Genomic DNA, 19,611 nt, shown 5'->3' on the forward strand with positions numbered 1-19,611 from the left:
CACAGAATATGTATATTGTGAAGGGAACTCAGCTCTTATTACCTCATCTAGTGATTCCCAAGTTGTAGTCACTCAGGTCCCAGCCTCATAATTTTTGTCATATTTGTGTATCCCTGAAACGATTTTTTAGTTAATGATTTCTATGTTGACTGAGACTTTTAAATTCCTAAAACCTGAGTGTCACCTAAGCAATAATATCCATAACGTTACATATTTGGTATGCTAGATGTGTTCTCTTAAACATATTAACATTAGAGGGTTTTCATGTAGACACCACTGAAAATCAATGTCCTCCTTTGGAAAACATTGCTCCGGCTCCTCGTTCACATGTGGAAACTAAAAGGTTAGAGAGATTAGCTATCTCTGCTTCTTATCACCCAGCAAGTTGCTATGGAGGCATAGTTAGAGGATGCCTCATGTGACTACATCACAGTCAGAGGCAGAGCTGTGGGGAAAACCTAGGTCATGTGACACCTAGGCCAGACTTCTCTCTACCACATCATTCTTATCCTATGTTTGTCATTAATACCTAAGATCCATGCAATTTAATGGAGATGGGAGTAGAATTCAGATATTTCTTTAATCAGTTATCTTATTGTAAAATTTATTTTTTTTAACAATTTTGCTATATGATAGTATCTTTTTATTATTTTTGTATATGTGTACCGTATTAAATCATTTCTTCCCTCCTTTTCCTGCCTTCCTCTCCCATATCTTCCCTTCCACCTTGGTCCCTCTCAAATTCATATGTTTTTCTTTAATTATTATTATTACACATATATGAGTAAACATATAAATACAACCCGCTGAGCCCATATAGTGTTGTGCATACGTGTACATTTTTAGAGCTGGCCACTTGCTACTGAATAACCAGTTAGGGGGCTCATCCCTGGGGAATCCTGATTCTCCCTCTTTCTGTAGCCACTGACTCCTTGTAGCTTTTCTTTGTACAATGTGTTTTGATCCTATTCACCCCCTGCACACTGTTCCCAGATCCATTCCCCTTCCCTACCCACCCAGTTTTGTGTCCTCTCATTTTCTCCCCATCAAATCCAATTTGTGCTGCATATATATTCCTGAACGGGTGGCCTTCCATTGGCATGTGGTTGACTTACCAGTAACCACACTCTTAAAACTGACTTTTCCTCTCCCAGCAGTTATCAATTGCCAATTGCTCCTCAGCTAGGAGGAGTGGACTTCATGCCCACCTTCCCTCTCCATGGGAGATTTGGTCTTGCTTGAGCATGCATGAGAGTGTTTTTAAGGATCATCTTGCTATCTAGCTTAAGTGGTCCTCAAAATCATGGTGCCCCTGCTTCAGCTTCCCAAGAGACTGAGACTACAGGTATATGTCACTGCTTGACTCAAGTCCAGTACATTGTAAATGTAACAACAGCAGCAACAAATGAATCCTGTGCCTTCAGATGAGTCATCTGAAGTTCTGAGTTCCCTTATTTGACATGGAGAGAAAGATTACCATGGACTAACATGGGCCTAGTACACTGTAAGCCTTTTTTACTGGTTTGACTGGTTTTTATCTCACCACAGCCACTAAGAGAGAATGAGACCAACTGATTTCTCAGGGAATAGTCTGCCCTGAAGCTTTATCCTTCTAACAAACAGAATGAATCCAAGTGTGCTTAGCCAAGAGGTGTGTATGCATGAAAGGAACATGAACATTTGAACTTTTAGGGAGAGCAGTCTCAGTGGGCAAGGTAAACTCGAATCAGAAGTTCATATAGTGGTAATGTCTCTTGAGATATATCTCATATGCAGAAGAGTTTCTACCAGGTAGAGTGAGCAGGTGAGTGTCTTGTTTTCCTAGCCCAGGGTTAGAAGTTAAATCCTCTGAATTCCAGTTGTCCCCTCTTCTGTAAAATAGGCTTCCCAATCCCTGCGCTAGTGACATCACAGAGCTGTTGGAGGCAAATGAGGTAATGGCTACCAACAGCAGTCAGAAAGTTAAATGCCCCACTGAACTGAGAAATCTTGGCTACAGGGACCACAGATAGAAGGGACTTCCTGGTAACTTATCCTCATCATGGATACTCTCAGGTTCTCAGTTTTACTATTTTTTTTTACCCTAGATTTTCTACTCTGAAGGTGGACAAGCTTCAGCTATTGGGCAATTCAAGGACAGAATTATAAGGTCGACTAATCCAGGTAATGCATCGATCACCATTTTGCGTATGCAACCAGCGGACAGTGGAATTTACATCTGTGATGTCAACAATCCTCCTGATTTTGTCGGCAAAAACCAAGGCATCCTTGACGTCACTGTGTTAGGTATGGGCATTATTCTCATGCCTTTTCTTCCCACGAAGCAACTTAAGACATCGAATAAGTCAAAGCACTGGGTTATGGTGTCAATTATGTCCCTGGGGCTAATTGTCCTCTCTACTCCTTTTATTATCAAAGACTGTTTTATTTAAGTTTTAGCTTATTAGTAGACATAGTTTTCCAACTCAATCTGTATAATGATACCTAAACATTACCATAAAATGTACAGAAACAGTAGCATCCCTAGCTTGGAAGGATAGAGTGAGACAAATATTGGCCCACCAAATGATCACCAGTAACTCTTTTGGGAGGAACTTGCAATTAGAGCCACACTTAGCTACAAGAAGCAACTGTCAACCTATTTATTCCCTTTTCCAAACCTACCACTAATCTTACCATGAAATCATTTTTTCAAACAAAGGCAGAAGAGTCTACTTCGTTTATATTTATCTCTAATTTAGTTTTGTTTTACTTTGAGGCGGAGTCTTGTGGAGCCATAGCTAGCCTTGAGCTTGCTATGTGACTGACTTTTTATCTTGACTTTTGATCAGAAGGACTCTCTTTTTAAAAATGCTAATGCTATTTGGAAAAATGTTACTTGTTAAGCCATTATTAAGAATTAAGTTATGAGGAACACATATTTCTTGTATGACACTGGAAAAGTCACATTTGCTCTCAAAATAGACTTGGAACAGTTCATTTGTTCAGGATTTGTGGTGTCCCTACTTTGTGGAAGGAAATAATAGCTTAGTAGTGATGGAGATATGGCTTCTGCCCTTGAGGAGTACTCAATTTGCTTGATTTCTGGGGATCTTTCAGACTCCTGAGAACCCAGCAGGGGCTAAAGACCTATTTGCAGACTCTAAAGTAGAAAGTATTAGAGGGAAGAGGAAAAGGCTTGAAGCCCTTCCCAGCAGCCCAAATGGATATGCATCATTGGAAAGGAAGCACTAGGCCAAATCAGTGACTAGCTAGTTAAGTTGTTCAAACAAACAACAAACGACAACAAGGTGCACATCTCCGAGAACTATCCTCAGTTGCCTTGCTACCCATGTGATTCTAAAAGGAACCAGTTGATGCTTACTATGAGGTGTGCCATTGCATTTACCCTCCGAAAAGAGAGGGAAGTGTTGCTCCGGGGCTAATGTTTAAGAAAGGGTTTGCTCAGTCAGTTGTGTTTTGTTGTACTGAGTCTTGTGCTCAGTATGGTGTAGGAATAGATGCACCTATTCCTAGGACAGCTTATGTGGCAGTTCAGAAGATCAGTCTTTTGGGGAAAAATAGTGTGGCAAGATTGCCAAAAACCATGAGACCGAAAAATCAGTAAACTTAGGTTCTAGGCCTTTTTCTGTTCTCAGTGACCTCATACAATGCAGGCCACCATTGTAAGATAGGTTTTAAGTCTGTCTTCTTTACTGATTTATTATGAGAATCCAATTAGGTGCTGGGGATTAAAGAGCCTTTTAATGTTCAAGTAATTTGAGGGATTAATCTTCTAATGATTTTCTGTTGCCCCTGTGTCTCTGGGGTGATCTGAGCAGAAGCAATTTTCATGAAAAGGCTTGGAAATAGCCCTGAGATAAGCTAGACAAGAAGGTTAATATTCTTAACTTGGAAATTCAGAGGATTCCCAGTGAATTTCCACAAGCTAAAGATAGCTTGAGCTAGTCTGTTTTTGGTTTTGTTTTCTATGAGTCTTTGGGTCAGATAAGTCTTGCCATGACTTCATCATGCTTTTTCTTGGAGCAGCCAGAATCCATAAAATGAAGATACTGAAAAATTTATGGCTTTCTTTCCACAGAAATACTAAAAAATTCTATTCTTATTAATTCAGAAAAGAACAAAATTATCCTATGAATTTCAACTTTCCAGAAATTAGTGATAGTAAATAATCTCTAAATTTTCGAAGTCCGTTTTCAGTTCTTGAATCCCATTGCATATGAGTACCCAGATTGGGCCTGGGCAAAGTAGAGATGGGAGGGCCAGGGGGACCAGTTGTAGGGAGAGTTACTGATGCTCCACTGAGGAAGGCTCTTTATAGCACTACATTTTCAAAATCTCTTTATTGTAATGAACTCACAAACAACAATGCCACACAGCTAGATTATGGTAACCACTGAAACACTTGCTCTGGCCCAAACTCAGTGCAACCCAATGAACGTATGAAAAGTTAGAATGGCCATGCTTAGGCCTTTCCTCTTTCACTGTCAGTTACGTTTTTATGAACTTGTTAACTATAAAAAAATCTATGAGAGAGTTGAAACTAGAAGAAACAATTAGCTTTACATTCTCTTTTATGATTCGTGTGTTCTTTTGCCTGCATTCCATCCTTTCTCATCACCTAATAGTACCCTTTCTTGGTCACCTTTCTAAATGCTACACTACACCCACAGGTATGTTATGCAAAATGTTATACTACATCCATAATGCATATATGTTTATAGCTAAACAGCTGTGAACATGGGCAGAGTACAGCAATGCATCTTTGGGAGACATTCCTCACCCAGCATGGCTATCAATCACGTGTATTTGCTTTGCATTCAAGAGTTCCTTAATCAAAGCCTGAGAACATGCTTCAGTTACTGTTCTAAGCAATGGAAATAGTAAGCTGTAAAAGATAGGGTCCCAGCCCTCCCAAAACCCAATCTAGTGAAAGAGACAGATTGTATGAAAGCTTTCAGTAGGAGGAAAGCTGTGAAGGCATGGGGAAGCTACAGACAGGAACTAGAGAAGGCTTCTCGGGGAAAGAGACTTCTGTGCTGGTTGAGGAAGGATGCTCAAGAGTGTGTCAAGCAGAGCACAGGCTGAAATGGCAGGGTACAATTCAGGTGAAGACAGCAGCAGTGGGCAAAGAAGCAGGGGGTTTGGATGGCCATTCATTTAAGAGCTTTCCATTAGTTATGACAACCCTGGAAAATCAATCTCTGAAAAATACCCAGATAGACTCTGAATAATTATTATGTGTACATTTGGAATGAGCACTATCTCCATTCTGCAGTTTGGCACATAAAAATTATTAATTTAGAGGAGCTTTGTGAACACACAGAAGCATTTTCATTTATCTTCTGAGATGAGCCTTTTCCTTCCACCCCAATTCTGATGAAAGCAATAAAGCCAACGGGTAGATCAATGGCTTAGCCAGTAAAACATACTAGCTCTTTGGGGGTATTTTAACTGGATGAAATGTCAGCTCAATTCTGATTCAGTAGTTTTAGAAGATATATAGGTTTGCAGCTTGTCTCAAAATGAGTCACCTAGTGTTTTGTTCCTAATAAAATATATGGAGAGATAGAAGGAGAAAAAGCACAAGAAGAAGAGGCCTAATCTGGATTTAAATCTAGACTCGGCGAATGAGTTATTCTAGGTTGCTGTCTATAATTTAGTCCTAGTGCCTGAGGTTTAATGTTGAAATAACCATGCTTTTCTGTTCAGATTGTTCTGTTCTTATTCAGGGACTATAACATTCAGACCATTTTTTTAAAGACACTAAGTGTGATCATGGCTAGATGGCCTATTTGAAGGTAGCTGAATCAAGTTTTTCCCATCTCAGAAAGCCATTGATAAGGAAGAGAGGATGGAAATCTAAATAAAAAATGCTCTAAATCAGATGATACCAGTTTTCAAAGGATAGTGAAACATTTTGAAGAGTTGTGCTTATACACACCCGTCTCCTTCATGTGTACAAGGGTTTGAGTCTGAGAAGGGTTACCAGAGCAGAAGCTGTTAGAAGATTGATTTCAATAGCAAAAATTAGTCCAGTCCATAGCCAACAACAATTCTGCGTGTAAGGCCCTGTTTGTGGTATTTTCTTTCGGCTGGCCAGAGGTTAGATCATTTCTTACTCATATTTTATAGATGAGACAGTTTGAGGTTTAGTTGTCCAAATATCTATAGGGTTAAATTGGAGAGCTGGTGTTCTGTGTGGATCCAGATCTGTGATCATGTGTTCCAGGAGAACCAAAGAGTAGTCTGAAGCATTTAAGGTATAAATTCCATAAGTTAGAGAGTGTTAGCTGCTAGAGGGATGGTTTTTATAATCCAATTTAAGAAGATCTGGGTATGGTAGCATATGCCTGTAATTCTAGCACTTGGAAGGTAGAGGCCAAATGATCATGAATTGAAGGTTTATCTCCAGCCATATAGCAAGTTCAAACCCACAAACTAACCAACCAACTAACCAGCCAAACGTAAAAGAAAAGGATGACTGTTAATTGGAAAGCAAAGAACGTACGATAATCATCTGTGTAAGTTATTAAGAACAGACTAACGGCACAAAGTAAGGAGAATGGGGAGACTGTGATTCACAGCTACTCACAGAACTTCTCCATCCGGGTATTGTCATAAACAGCTGAAAAACCAGCATGTTCCAAACTGCCCCCAGTATCACTCCTTCCTCCTCCTCCTTTCCTTTAAAACATGTTCTTCTACATGAATTCTTTCTCTTGGGTGGTGGCGGGATCATGGACACAATCAGAAGCCTGGGAATCACCGTACATCTTACCCTCTTCGTCATCCTCCGTAGGTATCTGCTCACTAGCTCCTGTGACTCTATTTTCTTCATACCTCTTGAGTCACCTTTCCCTTGGTTCAGGAACCCTCAGTATCAGAGAGAGCTCCATGTGAAGTATTAGAAAGACCATCATTATTACCTTTTCTTAAGTTCCTTCCATGGTCTCCCTGTTCCCAGTGCAAAACATGTATACTATAGAGCCATCCCTGACGCAGCCCCCAGTGCTCTGTGATTTCATCTCTCACTACCCTTAATCCCACTTCGGAAGTGACAACGTTGCTGTTGAATCTGCGGTGCCTAGTCCAGTGCTGGGTAGACAGAAGACACATAGCTAAATGCTTGTGGAGTGGCAGAAAAATCAAGACTACATCATCATATAGCACGGATGCAAAATGGGTCTCCTCTGCTGAGGAGGGACACAGGCAAATTCAAACCTTCTAGCAATTTCGGGTCAGCTATAGATGAATAAATGAAAAACTGCCTTAGCCTCACAAAGAAATAGGAAAAAAAGGTAGTATTAATGGAATATTTTAAAAGAATTTCTAAAAAGGTTTTATCTCAAAGTATTTAAGGGCTCTGTTTTCATTTAAGATGGCTTTTTAAAACACAAGCTATGTTTCTACTCAGAGTTTGCTTACATTTGGCTGTTTTAATAAAGGCATATTTTAGGATACAATGAGGAAATGCATGGTTATAAATCCGGGGAAGAGGCAGACAGAAGAGACACTATTTGAATCCTAATGGCTTCCTGACTAGATGGTCCCTGAAGCTGCAGTGCTCTACTGCCATCTGGTGGCCCAACCAGAAAACTGCCCCCAAAAGGTTTTTAAAGAATAAAATTAAATAAACATAAGTTCTGTACAATGAACGCAAGAAAGTGGCTGCCAGTGTCACAGAGTGCCATTTTCTTGCAGGAATCTTACTTCTTGTTATTGCCTTACAGTCAAACCTTCCAAGCCCCTTTGTACCATCCAAGGAAGACCAGAAGCAGGCCACCCTATTTCCTTGTCTTGCTTCTCTGCCTTTGGAACGCCATCTCCCGTGTATTACTGGTATAAGATTGAGGGAAACACCATTGTGCCAGTAAAAGAAAATTTCAGTGAGTATTACCTTCCATAACTGCCGGCCTGGCCTGGTGATTGGGTCACTTAACAGTATGTGATGCTGGATGCCTGTCTGAAGTTCTCAAGCATCTCTTCCCTTGATGTCGGTGTGTGTATGTGTGTATGTGGAGTGGAGATGTGCTTAAAATGATACTCATCTGCTAACATGATGATTGTGATGTGTCTGCTTCCCAGAGTCTAGAATTCAGCTGAGAGGTGGTGAATATGGAGGGTCTTTGGTAGGCTACTTGTAGAGCATCGCAAGAGACCTAGTTGGATCCTATTCCTCTCAAGAGAGGCCATTGTAAGAAAGCAGGTGGGCTTTAAACAGTGCAAACTGACATGACAAGAGATCTTAATGATCCGTTTTCTGGTTTTGACAGACTCGGCCACTGGAGTTTTGGTTATCGGAAATCTGACAAATTTTGAACAAGGTTATTACCAGTGCACTGCCATAAACAGTCTTGGCAATAGTTCCTGTGAAATTGACTTAACCTCTTCACGTGAGTTGACCATACGGCTTTCATACTTTACCTTTCAGTTAAGTAGCCTGGGTCTACCAGTTGAACAGATTTATTAGGATCTCTCTTTAGTCCTTCCTGCCTCTGGAGATTCCTGTGCTTTATTGGTAAGTTGATATGATGAATGGCCATCCAAATCTCTCATTTTTACATAATAATCTGTTCCCCAAATTGTTCGCCAAGTAGTTTACTTAAGCACCACACAAACCTTAGAAAGTAGGTAATAGTCTTTGACAAATCAAAACAGCAGTATTATTAACAGTCTAGGATGCTCTTTCTCCTGCAGTTGATAAATGCAGCTAGCCCCTCAGCTATCTTTTTCAAATATACAACTTACAGACTTCCTGCTTCTTGACTGCCTTATTAAGATCGGCCTCTAGAAACCACAGGGAGACACTTCAAGATAAGGCACAGGCAGGACTTTCTGACAAGGACTTTGGTAGACCAGGAAATAATAGCAAGAACTGATAAATGAGCTTGCTCTTTCATGAAATCTAAAAGCTTTTGCACAGCAAAGGAAACAACAAATTGAATGAAGAGGTAACCTAGAGAATGGAAGGCAATCCTTTACAGCCATTTGGCCAACAGAGGATTGACACTCAAAATAGATGAAGAACTGAAAAAAAATTAAACACAAATAATCTAATCAATTAATCAATAAATAGGCAGATGTTTTGTACAGACAGGTCTCAGAAGAATTACAAACAGGCAACAAGTGCATGAAAAAAATGCTTAGTGTTTTTCACCATCATGGAAATGTCATCAGAATTATGGTGAACTTCCATTTCACCCAAGTCATATGACTGTCATCAAGAAATCAAACAACAAATATGGGCAAAGATACGCAGGAAAAGGAACCGTTATATGCTGATGGTGGGAATGTGAACTAGAGAAACCACAATGGAAGTCGGCATGGAAGTTCCTCAAGAAACTAAAAATAGAATTGCCGTATGACCCAGCTGTATCACTTCTGGGTCTATAACTAAAAGAATTCAACTCAGCATGCCACAGAGATAGCGGGATAAATGTGTTTGTTTCAGGGTTCCAACACCCAAGTTATAAACTCATAGATTGCTATCACCTAATGAATGGCTAATGTAGAGTTTTATTCATCCATAAATGAACACTCCAGTTCAGTAGCATTTTGTTGTTTGCAGGAAAAGGGAAGTGAGAATTACCATATCGAGTGAAATAAGCCAGATCCAGAGAGACAAATATCACAAGTTTTCTTTCATAGGCAGAATCTAGATGTGTTAAGAAAACATGAAAGTTGAAGAGGGCTCTTAGGGAAGAGAAAGGGACCAGTAGGAGAAGACTAGAAATGGAACGAGAGGAAGCAACAGGGATGTGGATATGATCCAAGTTACACGTATACATGCAGGAAAACATATTTATACCCATAATTCAATATCCATGTTCTAGTGAGAAGTAAAACCAAAAGTTTAAAGACAAAATCTGCCTACAGTAATAACCAGGCAGTCTCATCTACAATCACAATATCTAGTGATTGCGGTTATTACTATTAGTATTAAATTATTTCCCAGACACTTGGCCAGGTGTTACATGAGCAATATCTCACTCGACCACCCCTACTACCCTGTTTATGGAGGCAGAATAAATATATTGTAGGTCTTATTTTCCTGGAGGGACACTGAAGCTCAGGGAGGTAAATGACTTGCTCAAGTTCATCCTGTTACTAACTTGCAGAGCTGGGATGCCTCTAAGTCTCAATCTTCCTGCTGAAAGGCAGTGATTTGCTCTCTGAGTTTTATACTTAAGAGCCTTAGCATTGACAGATTAGGCCAACCCTGGGACAAGCCCTCATGAGGGATGTCTTGCCAAACCTCTTAGGGACCACTTGACAATACTTAGAGTCACGTTATCTGCCCTCCATTCTCATCACTTTCAGCTCTTTCCTATGGCCCTCTCTGTTGTCTTTCTTTATTTCTCAATTGGTGTCTGCTCAGTAAGAGATAGACTCACACTGCAGATGTTCAGCCATGTAAGGTTAGTACTCAAGTCTTCTTTCCAACCATCTCCAGCGTTTTCCTGGCTTTCCTTCCTCCCTCCCTCTCCTCTTTCTTCTTGCCTCCTTTCCTTTCTTTGCCCTCCTGTCCTCTTCTTCCTAAGTCACCCATTGGATATCAACTGTGGATCATCATAAGGGATGCAGAGACAGAAGTTAAGAAGAAATATGTCTTTCACTCAAGGAGCTCCCCATTCAGCTAGAGGGCCAAACAATGACTGTGTGTGCTAAATGCTACATTATAGATCGACACAGGTGTAGACACCAAAAGAGGAACACTTATGGTTACAGGTAAGAGGAACACTTATGGTTACAGATAAGAGGAACACTTATGGTTACAGATCTGGAGCAGCTGTGCTGACCAAGTACTATTTGAGCTGGCACTTGGAGGCACTAGCAAAGGCTATTGTTTCTGTCAAATGGAGAGGTTGGATGGGGAACAAAAGCAGAGCAGCAGCTGTAGAAAGACAATTGGCTCATGGTGAAGGAAGAGGAGGGAGAGCCACAGAAAATATCACTCGGAAATGGAACCACAATAAAGAGAGAGCTGCTGTTTGAGTCTATTGAAAGGAATTTATTATTTCCTCCCAATTTCAAAACTAGTGATAATGTATTAAAAACTAAACAAACCCCCAAATGAGGCAGCTAATAACCTTAGGGAAAACATTTTAAAATGCTGTACAACAGAGAATCCTAGGATGGATGTTTCTGAGTTGTGAACAGTATTTAATTTTCATACGTTTAATATTTAATTAAAAGTAGCACTATAATTGTATTAGGAGAGTGTGGTGGGAGATGAGGAGTGCTCGGAAATTCAGAAAGGAATAATGAACATGGGGAAAGGGAGGGCCATCTAAGAGCAAGCATAATAGAAATATGGAGGCAAGAGCAGTTTTGGAAATGTCCCAACAGTGGTTGGAGTGGGTCAAGAAAATGCTGTTTTGGTAAAAATTTAGAATTATTTAATTGTTAAAGTTATTCACATGTGTTTTGTTTAATTTCATTGTTTTATATTTCAGTCCTTTTCACTCTGCCCATCCCCCTCTCTCATTCGCCTGTGGCCCACTAGAACGCATCTCAACAAGTCCCCTCCTCCTTTCATGTCTTCTTTTTATGTGTAGCCTGCTGACTTTAGAGTTTCTTGCCTAAGCATTGGTGGGAGATGATTTGCTGGAGTGAGGTCCGTTTATCAATGGATACACCACTGAAGAAAATGACATTCCTTCCTCCAGCAACTGTTGATTGCCAGTGGTCTCTCAGAGAGGGGTTGAACCTCATGGGTCCTTCAGTCATCCATGACGAAATGTTAAAGGGCCCTCATTTTGTGCAGACAGTCACAGCTGTGATGAGTTTGAGTGCAGCAGCTGTGCCATACCCAGAAGACATCTTTCGACTGCTTCTCTCCCCATCCTCTGGCTCTTACACTCTTTCCATCCCCGCTTCTACAGTGTTCCCAGAGCCTTAGTGATATAGCTGAGTTGTCCTATTTAGGTTTTTTTGAGACAAGTTCTTTCCATGTATATAGCCCAGGCTGGTCTCGAACTCCCGATTTTTCTGCCTCAGCCTTTTGAGTGCTAGGATCACAAACATGCACTGCTGTGCTCAGCTACATGGATTCCTTTAATCATAAGAAGGTGAAGGACTTATTATGTAAACTTAGTTTCTCCTTTCAAAATATAAACTGTTGATCCTTGTTTAAGGGGAAATAGATGGGTATGGGCTGGCTTATGACCCAGACATGTTCTGTCAGGGACGACACTTCCGGACTTGGAGGTCTGGTGCTCAGCTGGATTGTCTCACACTCATTCAATTTTTCCATAGACTGATGTAATAAACCAGATGCCTGTTTATCCAGATGGCCATATCCTTTCCCAGTGGCTAGAATGCAGGCAGCTCTTTCATGAGCAAGGAGTGTGTGGAGAAGCTTTTTTTATTTCACTTACGTCCTAGGAAAGCTGATGAAATGTCCTTGCCTGTAACGGAGCATGTTTCTGGTTTCCAGATTGCCATGACATGTCTCTGGCCACATAAATGCACACTGAAAACTTTATTCCCTAAATACTGCTTTAAAAACAAACTTGCCTGCCAAGTGGCCATATTTTTCTTCACTTGTATACATGTCAGCATTAAGCTACACAGCCAAGGGCCTCATACTTTTCATCCATCAGGATCTAACTAGCAGAATTCTGGGAGTTTCTATCCCCTCCACCTATACCTGTCACTTTCTTGCTTTGTAAGTGTTCTGGGTCGTTTTCACCAGTCTCAAATGCATGTATATGAGAAGAAAATGTGTTCTGATTTACCAGCTATCCGTCTGTGTCCTTCAGATCCAGAAGTTGGAATCATCATTGGGGCCTTGATTGGTGCCCTGATAGGTGCTGCTGTCATCATCTCTGTGGTGTACTTTGCAAGGAACAAAGTTAAGTCACAGCAAAGGAAGAGGGACTTAACCCCCAGCACGGAACTTGAGTAAGCCTTTAGTGACCTACGTTCACACTGCCATTGCTGTCTTTACTTGAATACAAGCACTCCTCTGAAGTAACTTTCAATAGCCTCTCCCTCAGCACTCCTTCAGCATAGCATAGCAAGGTTAACATTCTGCTTGCTCTCACTGCTTTTACCAAAAGCATGATTGAGCCCGGCTAGCTCAGTCGGTAGAGCATGGGACTCTTAATCCCAGGGTCGTGGGTTCGAGCCCCACGTTGGGCGCCAAATGTAGATGTAACCAACCGTCTTATTAAATAAGAAACACAGAGCCGATTGATTCAGAGAAGAAAGCCAAGAGGTCAGAACTAAGAGCCTTACCCTTCCTGCTTCAGCCAAGAGAGCCCTGTGTTCTGGACTCTGTTTTAAGCATTTATATCGACTAATTTAATCATCACAAAAGTCCTCTGACCTTTTTAGGTCAGAGACAAAATGTTTTAAGATATAATATTAACATATTTATCTTCATACCAACATGACTGTAAACATAATCATGAATTTTTTTTCAGTTCCTTTATTTTTAAAATTAATTTGTGATGGTCCCTCTGGGGGAAAAAACAAGCATGTTTTAATGTAACGGGAGACCTATGAAGACAAAAGTACATAGGGCCCGGGGAAATCAGAATTTGGTTGGCCCATGGCCTGTGCTCTTAGCTATACTGCAGTCTCTTCGGCAGTGTGGATAATGCTCATCCACTTGCTCACCCTTCCCTTTCTTTTTACATTTATTTTTTGAGATTATAATTACATTTTCTCCTTCCCTTTCTTCCATCCAAATTTTCCCATATCCTCCTCCTTCCTGCTCTCTTTCAAATTCACAGCTTCTTGTTTCATTAATTGAAATTGATGAAACAGTAGCAAAGTTACAGTTATAAAGTAGCAGCAAAAATAATGTTATGGTTGGGGGTCACCACAACATGAGGAACTTTATTAAAGGTTTTTCTGGTAATCCTGTCTTATAAACCAATTGTATTTAGGGATATGTATGTATATCATTAATAATGTACATATGTATCCCTGAATACAACTTGCTCAGTATGTATAATGTTACCTGTGTTCCCGTTTTTGTGACTGACCACTTGGTATTGGATAACGAATTGGTGTATCCTTCCCTGGATTTAATTTAATTTAATTTTTTATATTTAATTGATTTAATTAATTTAATCTAATTGATTCCACAAATACGTTTTCTATACCAATCAGGAGCCAAGTCTTGTACTAAGGAGTTGGAGACACAGATACAACTGAGCCATGGCTTTGACCCTCAAATACCTTATTAGCGTCTCAGATTCTTTATATCAGTTTTCCACCTTTTAAATGCTGGCGTGTCTTTCTTGGACTTTCATATTGTTGAAATCTAAACTTTCTAAACTCCAAAATAGACACATGTGGTCTGACAGCAAGTGAAAATATCAGAATGAACAGATGGCCTAAATTATTGGTTCTCAACCTGTGGGTCACGACCCCTTTGAGGGTTGCATATCAGATATTTACATTACAATTCATAACAGTAGCAAAGTTACAGTGATGAAGTAGCAGCAAAAATAATGTTATGGTTGGGGGTCACCACAACATGAGGAACTGTATTAAAGGGTCACAGCATTAGGAAGGTTGAGAACCACTGGATTAGGGCCTATTTGTCACTAAAGCTATAGTGTATAGTGTCATGTGAAATTTCCAAGTTTGAAGGTCCCTGATGTTTTTCTGGTAATCCTTTCTTATAGACCAATGACAAAGGCAAGCCATTCCCGAGACAATGAAACGATTCCAGCTGAAAACATCCAGCTAGAAGCCACTCTGCCATCTTCCATCCATGATGCCCACAACACCGAACCGACTACCACCATTGTAGAGCCAGACTATGAGCCTAACCCCCAGCTTGAAAGTGCCACACAGCCTGATCCTGAACCAGAGCCTATGCCAGCGTCTGAGATGGAGATTCAGCTAAAGCCAGAGCTGGAGGTGGAGCTGGAGACAGAGACAGAGCCTGAGCTCGAGTCTGAGCTCGAGCCTCAGTCTGGAATTATAGTTGAGCCTCTGCGTGAGGAGGAAAAAAATCCAGTTAAGGCATAGGCATAGATAGGTATGGCCTTAAGTGTGGTAGTTCTTACTTAGGAACCTATTCCTGGCCTTTAAAATTCGGTGGACTTAACCAGCCTCCAGTTTGTCCTTCCATCACAGACAACCCTCATCTAACAACGTTGCTCATACTCACCATTAATCCAAAATAATAAAGGCAACTACTAAAGAAATGTACAGGTTTCTTTGTTCTTAGTATAGATTACTTAAAACTGTACTAATGCATAAACATAACAAATGACAAAGCCAGGATGAATGGTTCATTTCTAATTCAGTTGGAAAAGCATTTGCAAAAGTATGTTCTGTATTTTGTAGTCACTCTTTTTCATGGCTCACATGTGCACACAATATGATAGAGTTCATTTGAATATTAATTTTAGGATTAGTTGTCTTCTCTGTTCATTTTTTATATTTACCACTAAGGAAACAATATGACACCATTGGCTTGAAAATTAGAAAAAAAAACATTTCCCCAAAATAAGAGGGTATGTATCAGTTGGTATATACAATTTAAAACTAAGTCTTACAATTTATCATATTAAATCTTTATTAAATCACTTCAGTGTCAAACACTTGGGCATAGCAATTTTTTATAACTTATTTTTTTCACTGCCAAGTGGTGTACAGGCAAACAATTTAGAATAAACTTTTTCTTGGTGAACATAAAGTGTTGTTATTGGAGGCAGTTTTGAATATGCCTTTGAATAAGCTATTATGTTATCACTGTCGGATGCTATCTGTTTAGGCAGTAGGCTAGGATGGTGTTCTCAGTGAACACGGTCTATTTTAGATAATCTAAACTGGCAATTTAAATAATCGGTTTTATTATTTCTGTAGTCCATGTTAAGAGAAGCAACACTCTTATAAATGATAAACAATAAGTAAATGCTTTGATAAAATCCTTTCTTCACTTTCAAAAAGCTTTTCCATGATCATATTTCACTGACACCTCACTCTGAAGAAATTTACAGGTAGATTTACTTTTTTTACTTGTATAATCAATCATATCTGAAATATTATTTTAAGGCTCAATAAATAATACACAATAAAATCTTATTTAGTGATTACTAAGATTCTTTTTTAATAACTATTGGCATATAATTTATGTACTATAAGCTATATCCATTTTAACTGTACAATTTGGTGAGTTTTAACAGTTGTACACACTCATGGAACTACCTTATCTATGCAGAACATTTCCACCAGCCCCAAATGTTTTCTCATGTCCTCTTTTATAATTCCATTGTGCCCTGGACCTAGATGACCACTGATCTGTTTTGATCTCTTAAAGTTAGCTTTTCTTTTCCCCGACCTTTATATGAATGGTATCATATAGTATGTACTTTTATATCTGAATTTCTTCTCAACTAAATACTTTTCAGTGGCTCTCCATCACATCTAGGATTTATGTAAAGGATTCCCTTGACTAAACTATCTATCTATCTACCTACCTATCTATCTATCTATCTATCTATCTATCTATCTATCTATCTATCTATCTAATGCCCATTTATTTTTTTATTTTTTATTTTTTTTTAACTTTTATACTTTTTTTTATTTTGCAATACAATTCAGTTCTACATATCAGCCACATAATGCCCATTTATTAATTGAGATAGACACTACATACCTTTTAAGGTGAAGTAAACTAATGTTTATTACTTGTGCCACATCATGAAAAGAGACAGAAAGCTTTACTTGTGTATTTTCTTTGATGTGTCAATTAGTAGCTACTCTTGGGGATTTCTGAAGCACCAATGTTTCCATTAACAGGTGAAATATAATGCAATGCTATAATATAAAGTGCCTGATGGGTATAGGACGAAAACTGCTGAAGGTCCTGAGAATGACCTAAATTTTAGATATTGTAAATTAAATACCAAAATTACCAAAATGGCTAAGTAGCTGAAATTTATTTTTCTTTTTCTTGCCCATTTCTATTATGGGGTAAATCACAGGAAATGAGATTGGCCTGTAATAGTCAATAACCATAGGGCCAAATTTCTGATGGATCAGTGTTGACTAGGAAGGCTGCCACTGTTGGTGGTTTTAAATAGTCCTGTACTTACTAGAACTGTTCCATCTGAATACTGATGAATAGTTGATTAATGATTTTTTCACATTTTTGAGATTACAGATCACCTTGTGAGTCTGCTGAAGACTATGGACCCCTAGCTTTTGAAAATGCTTATACACATAAGATGTCACATACAGTTGATTTATGTTTTTAATACAGTATTTTTTATTATTTGGGGAATTCATAGAATATGAAATATATTTTAATAATGTTCACCCCTTTTTCCTCCCCCAAATGCTTCCCAGATCCACCCTCATCTCCCCTCTCCTCCTAACTTAATGTCTCTTAAAAAAACCCACTAAGTCCAATTTGTGCCGCCTATATACTCCTGGGTGTGAGGCCATCTATTGGAGTATGGTCAACCTACTAGAAGCCACACCCTTAAAACTAAATCTCCCTCTCCCAGAAGCCGTTAACTGAAGGTCTTCAGTTAAAGATGGGGGCTCATGAGCCCATTTCCCCTTTATGCTAGAATGTTGACTGATTTCAGAATTGCTCTTGCACAGGTGTTGTGCAGGTAACCATAGCTGTTGCATGTAGGTAACCATAGCTGTTGCATGTTCATGAATGCAGTGGTCTTATCATATCCAGAGGATACAGTTTCACTCCAGGCTTTCCCGACCTCTGGCTCTTACAATCTTTCTGTTCCCCTCTTCTAATACGGTCTCTGAGTCTTGGTATGGTTGATTTGGACATCCCATTTGTAGTGAGCATTCCTGTCCTCTTATTAGTTGTGGGCTTCTGCATTAGCCTCATGCACTGCACAAAGAAACTTCTCTGATGAGGTATAGGAGCTGCACTAATCGGTGGGTAGACAGATACATATTTAGAAGGAAATTTGATATTATATCCACTTAGCAAAATACTAGTAGTAGATCTACCCCTGGAGTGGCAGGACCAATTTCATTTCTCCATGTCCTCTGACTAAAGTGTTATGGTATCTTCAACAATAGGGTCTTACCATTGAGTTCTCATTGGCAGCCAAGATCAGGGTGTCACATAGAGTTTTAATAGTCTTATAGAATCCATGAGCCCAAATATTGACAGTTAACTTTAATATCAACACAGAAGGCACAGTGAGTAAATTTGTGGATGATTTTCTCCTGGGGGATTTGAATGCCTATTGTGCTGTATGACAAAACTGATTCAAAATGATTTTGGTGGCTTGGAAAGTCATTGAAGTCAACAAAAGGAATTATACAGTAGTGTAAGGAAAAGCCAGAATTTTAAAATACAGAGTACATGTTGTCCATGTGAAAACCCTAGCATTTCAGTCTTGCCTGTCAGTCATCTTCCTGGCCTTTGTGGAACTGTGAGTATCCGTACTCCTGTTAGCTTAGGGAACTCCTTGGGTGCTAATCCCTTAGGCAAGATTCAGCTATCAGGAATTACATCCTTCCTTACCACCTTTTCAGTTGTGGTTTCTCTGTAACTCTTCTTGTCTGATGAACATGAAATTTCATTATCCAGTGATTGAATTCAGGTTGATGAATAAGTTAATCATCTCAAGAAGTATTTGCTTTTTTGAAAAAAGGAGAAACCAGAGAAGGAAGATGTATTCAGTGTAGCTACTTTGAGAATAGGTACAAAGAGATCTAGCAAATCCCCCAAGTTTGTCTCTTCAGGGTCTTGAAGTGAAGTGAAAATTTAAATGAAGGGACACACGTCTTAAATTCATATATATACACATTGAAGCATTCTGTATCAAGGTGTGGTCTTGTCTATGATTGGCTCATCATTGGACTTCAGTCTCATCCTGTAAGGTGTTCTGCTATATTGTTAGAACTATATGAAATCTCTTTCTGGGAAAAATACTCTCCCTCTGGCTGGACCCTTTTCCTTCCTTCCTACAACATAAGATTCCTGGGAAAATTCCCAGAAATGTCTTTGGTGTCCATTGCTTCAATAGTTTGAGAGTCAGGTTGAGAGACACAAGTGTCTCTAAAAATACTTTTATTTCTGCTAGGCTGGTTATAATTCCCCACTTTCTGCCTTAATACGTCCACCTTGAGGTAGAATATGTCTGTGTCTGAAACAAAATAAACTAAATAGGGACCAAGGCTAGAACACTTGTTAATGCTAGGTAGCCATACATAAAAAGCATTTTTCATAACCTCTTTACTTTTTGTTATTTTTGAAAGGGCTGGCATAAGCAGCTCCAGCTTGTTGATTTGAGATAGGGGCTCATCATAGGTTGGCCTTAAATTTATAGTCCTCCTCTTTCAGCTTTCTAAGTTCTGGAATTAGAGGCAAGTGCTTCCATGCCCACTGAGACTTTACTTTAGTTCTCTCAACTTCTGCCGTTGTCTCTGAACAAAATTATCTGAAGACATTGCTAATTAACCAACTACTGGTTTGCTCTCCATAGTCCCATGATTTCAGGGAGAGATTTGTCCTGGTTGGACTGATTTGATCCCACATTAGGGGAGTAAATAACAGGTATCAAGGACTTAGTGCCAATAATCCCTCTAAGCCCAATTTAAGGAACTGGGGTATAGAAGCAGTGTCTTAGGTCAGGCATACCTGAAATC

The 19,611-nt window shown here is 39.5% G+C and overlaps 1 protein-coding gene and 1 non-coding gene across 19 annotated transcripts in view; both read left to right on the forward strand.

Annotated features, from left to right (window-relative positions):
• The window catches only part of Vsig1 (V-set and immunoglobulin domain containing 1), a 177,680-nt gene extending 161,613 nt beyond the window's left edge, over positions 1 to 16,067 (forward strand). For all 18 annotated transcript variants that reach the window (XM_052736898.1, XM_052736914.1, XM_052736925.1 and 15 more), the window contains 5 exons: positions 2,088 to 2,286; positions 7,734 to 7,889; positions 8,277 to 8,396; positions 12,768 to 12,909; positions 14,649 to 16,067. In XM_052736898.1, coding sequence (XP_052592858.1) covers positions 2,088 to 2,286; positions 7,734 to 7,889; positions 8,277 to 8,396; positions 12,768 to 12,909; positions 14,649 to 14,997 — 966 coding nt within the window. In that variant the 3' untranslated portion in view covers positions 14,998 to 16,067. The remainder of the gene's footprint in view (positions 1 to 2,087; positions 2,287 to 7,733; positions 7,890 to 8,276; positions 8,397 to 12,767; positions 12,910 to 14,648) is intronic.
• Trnak-cuu (transfer RNA lysine (anticodon CUU)) lies at positions 13,077 to 13,149 on the forward strand. Its single transcript has one exon. It is a non-coding gene; the product is annotated as a tRNA-Lys (tRNA).
• Positions 16,068 to 19,611: the final 3,544 nt, after the last annotated feature.

This window comes from Peromyscus californicus, unplaced genomic scaffold, assembly GCF_007827085.1.
Source record: "Peromyscus californicus insignis strain IS unplaced genomic scaffold, ASM782708v3 Scaffold_10__1_contigs__length_136768540, whole genome shotgun sequence".
NCBI lineage: Eukaryota > Metazoa > Chordata > Mammalia > Rodentia > Cricetidae > Peromyscus > Peromyscus californicus.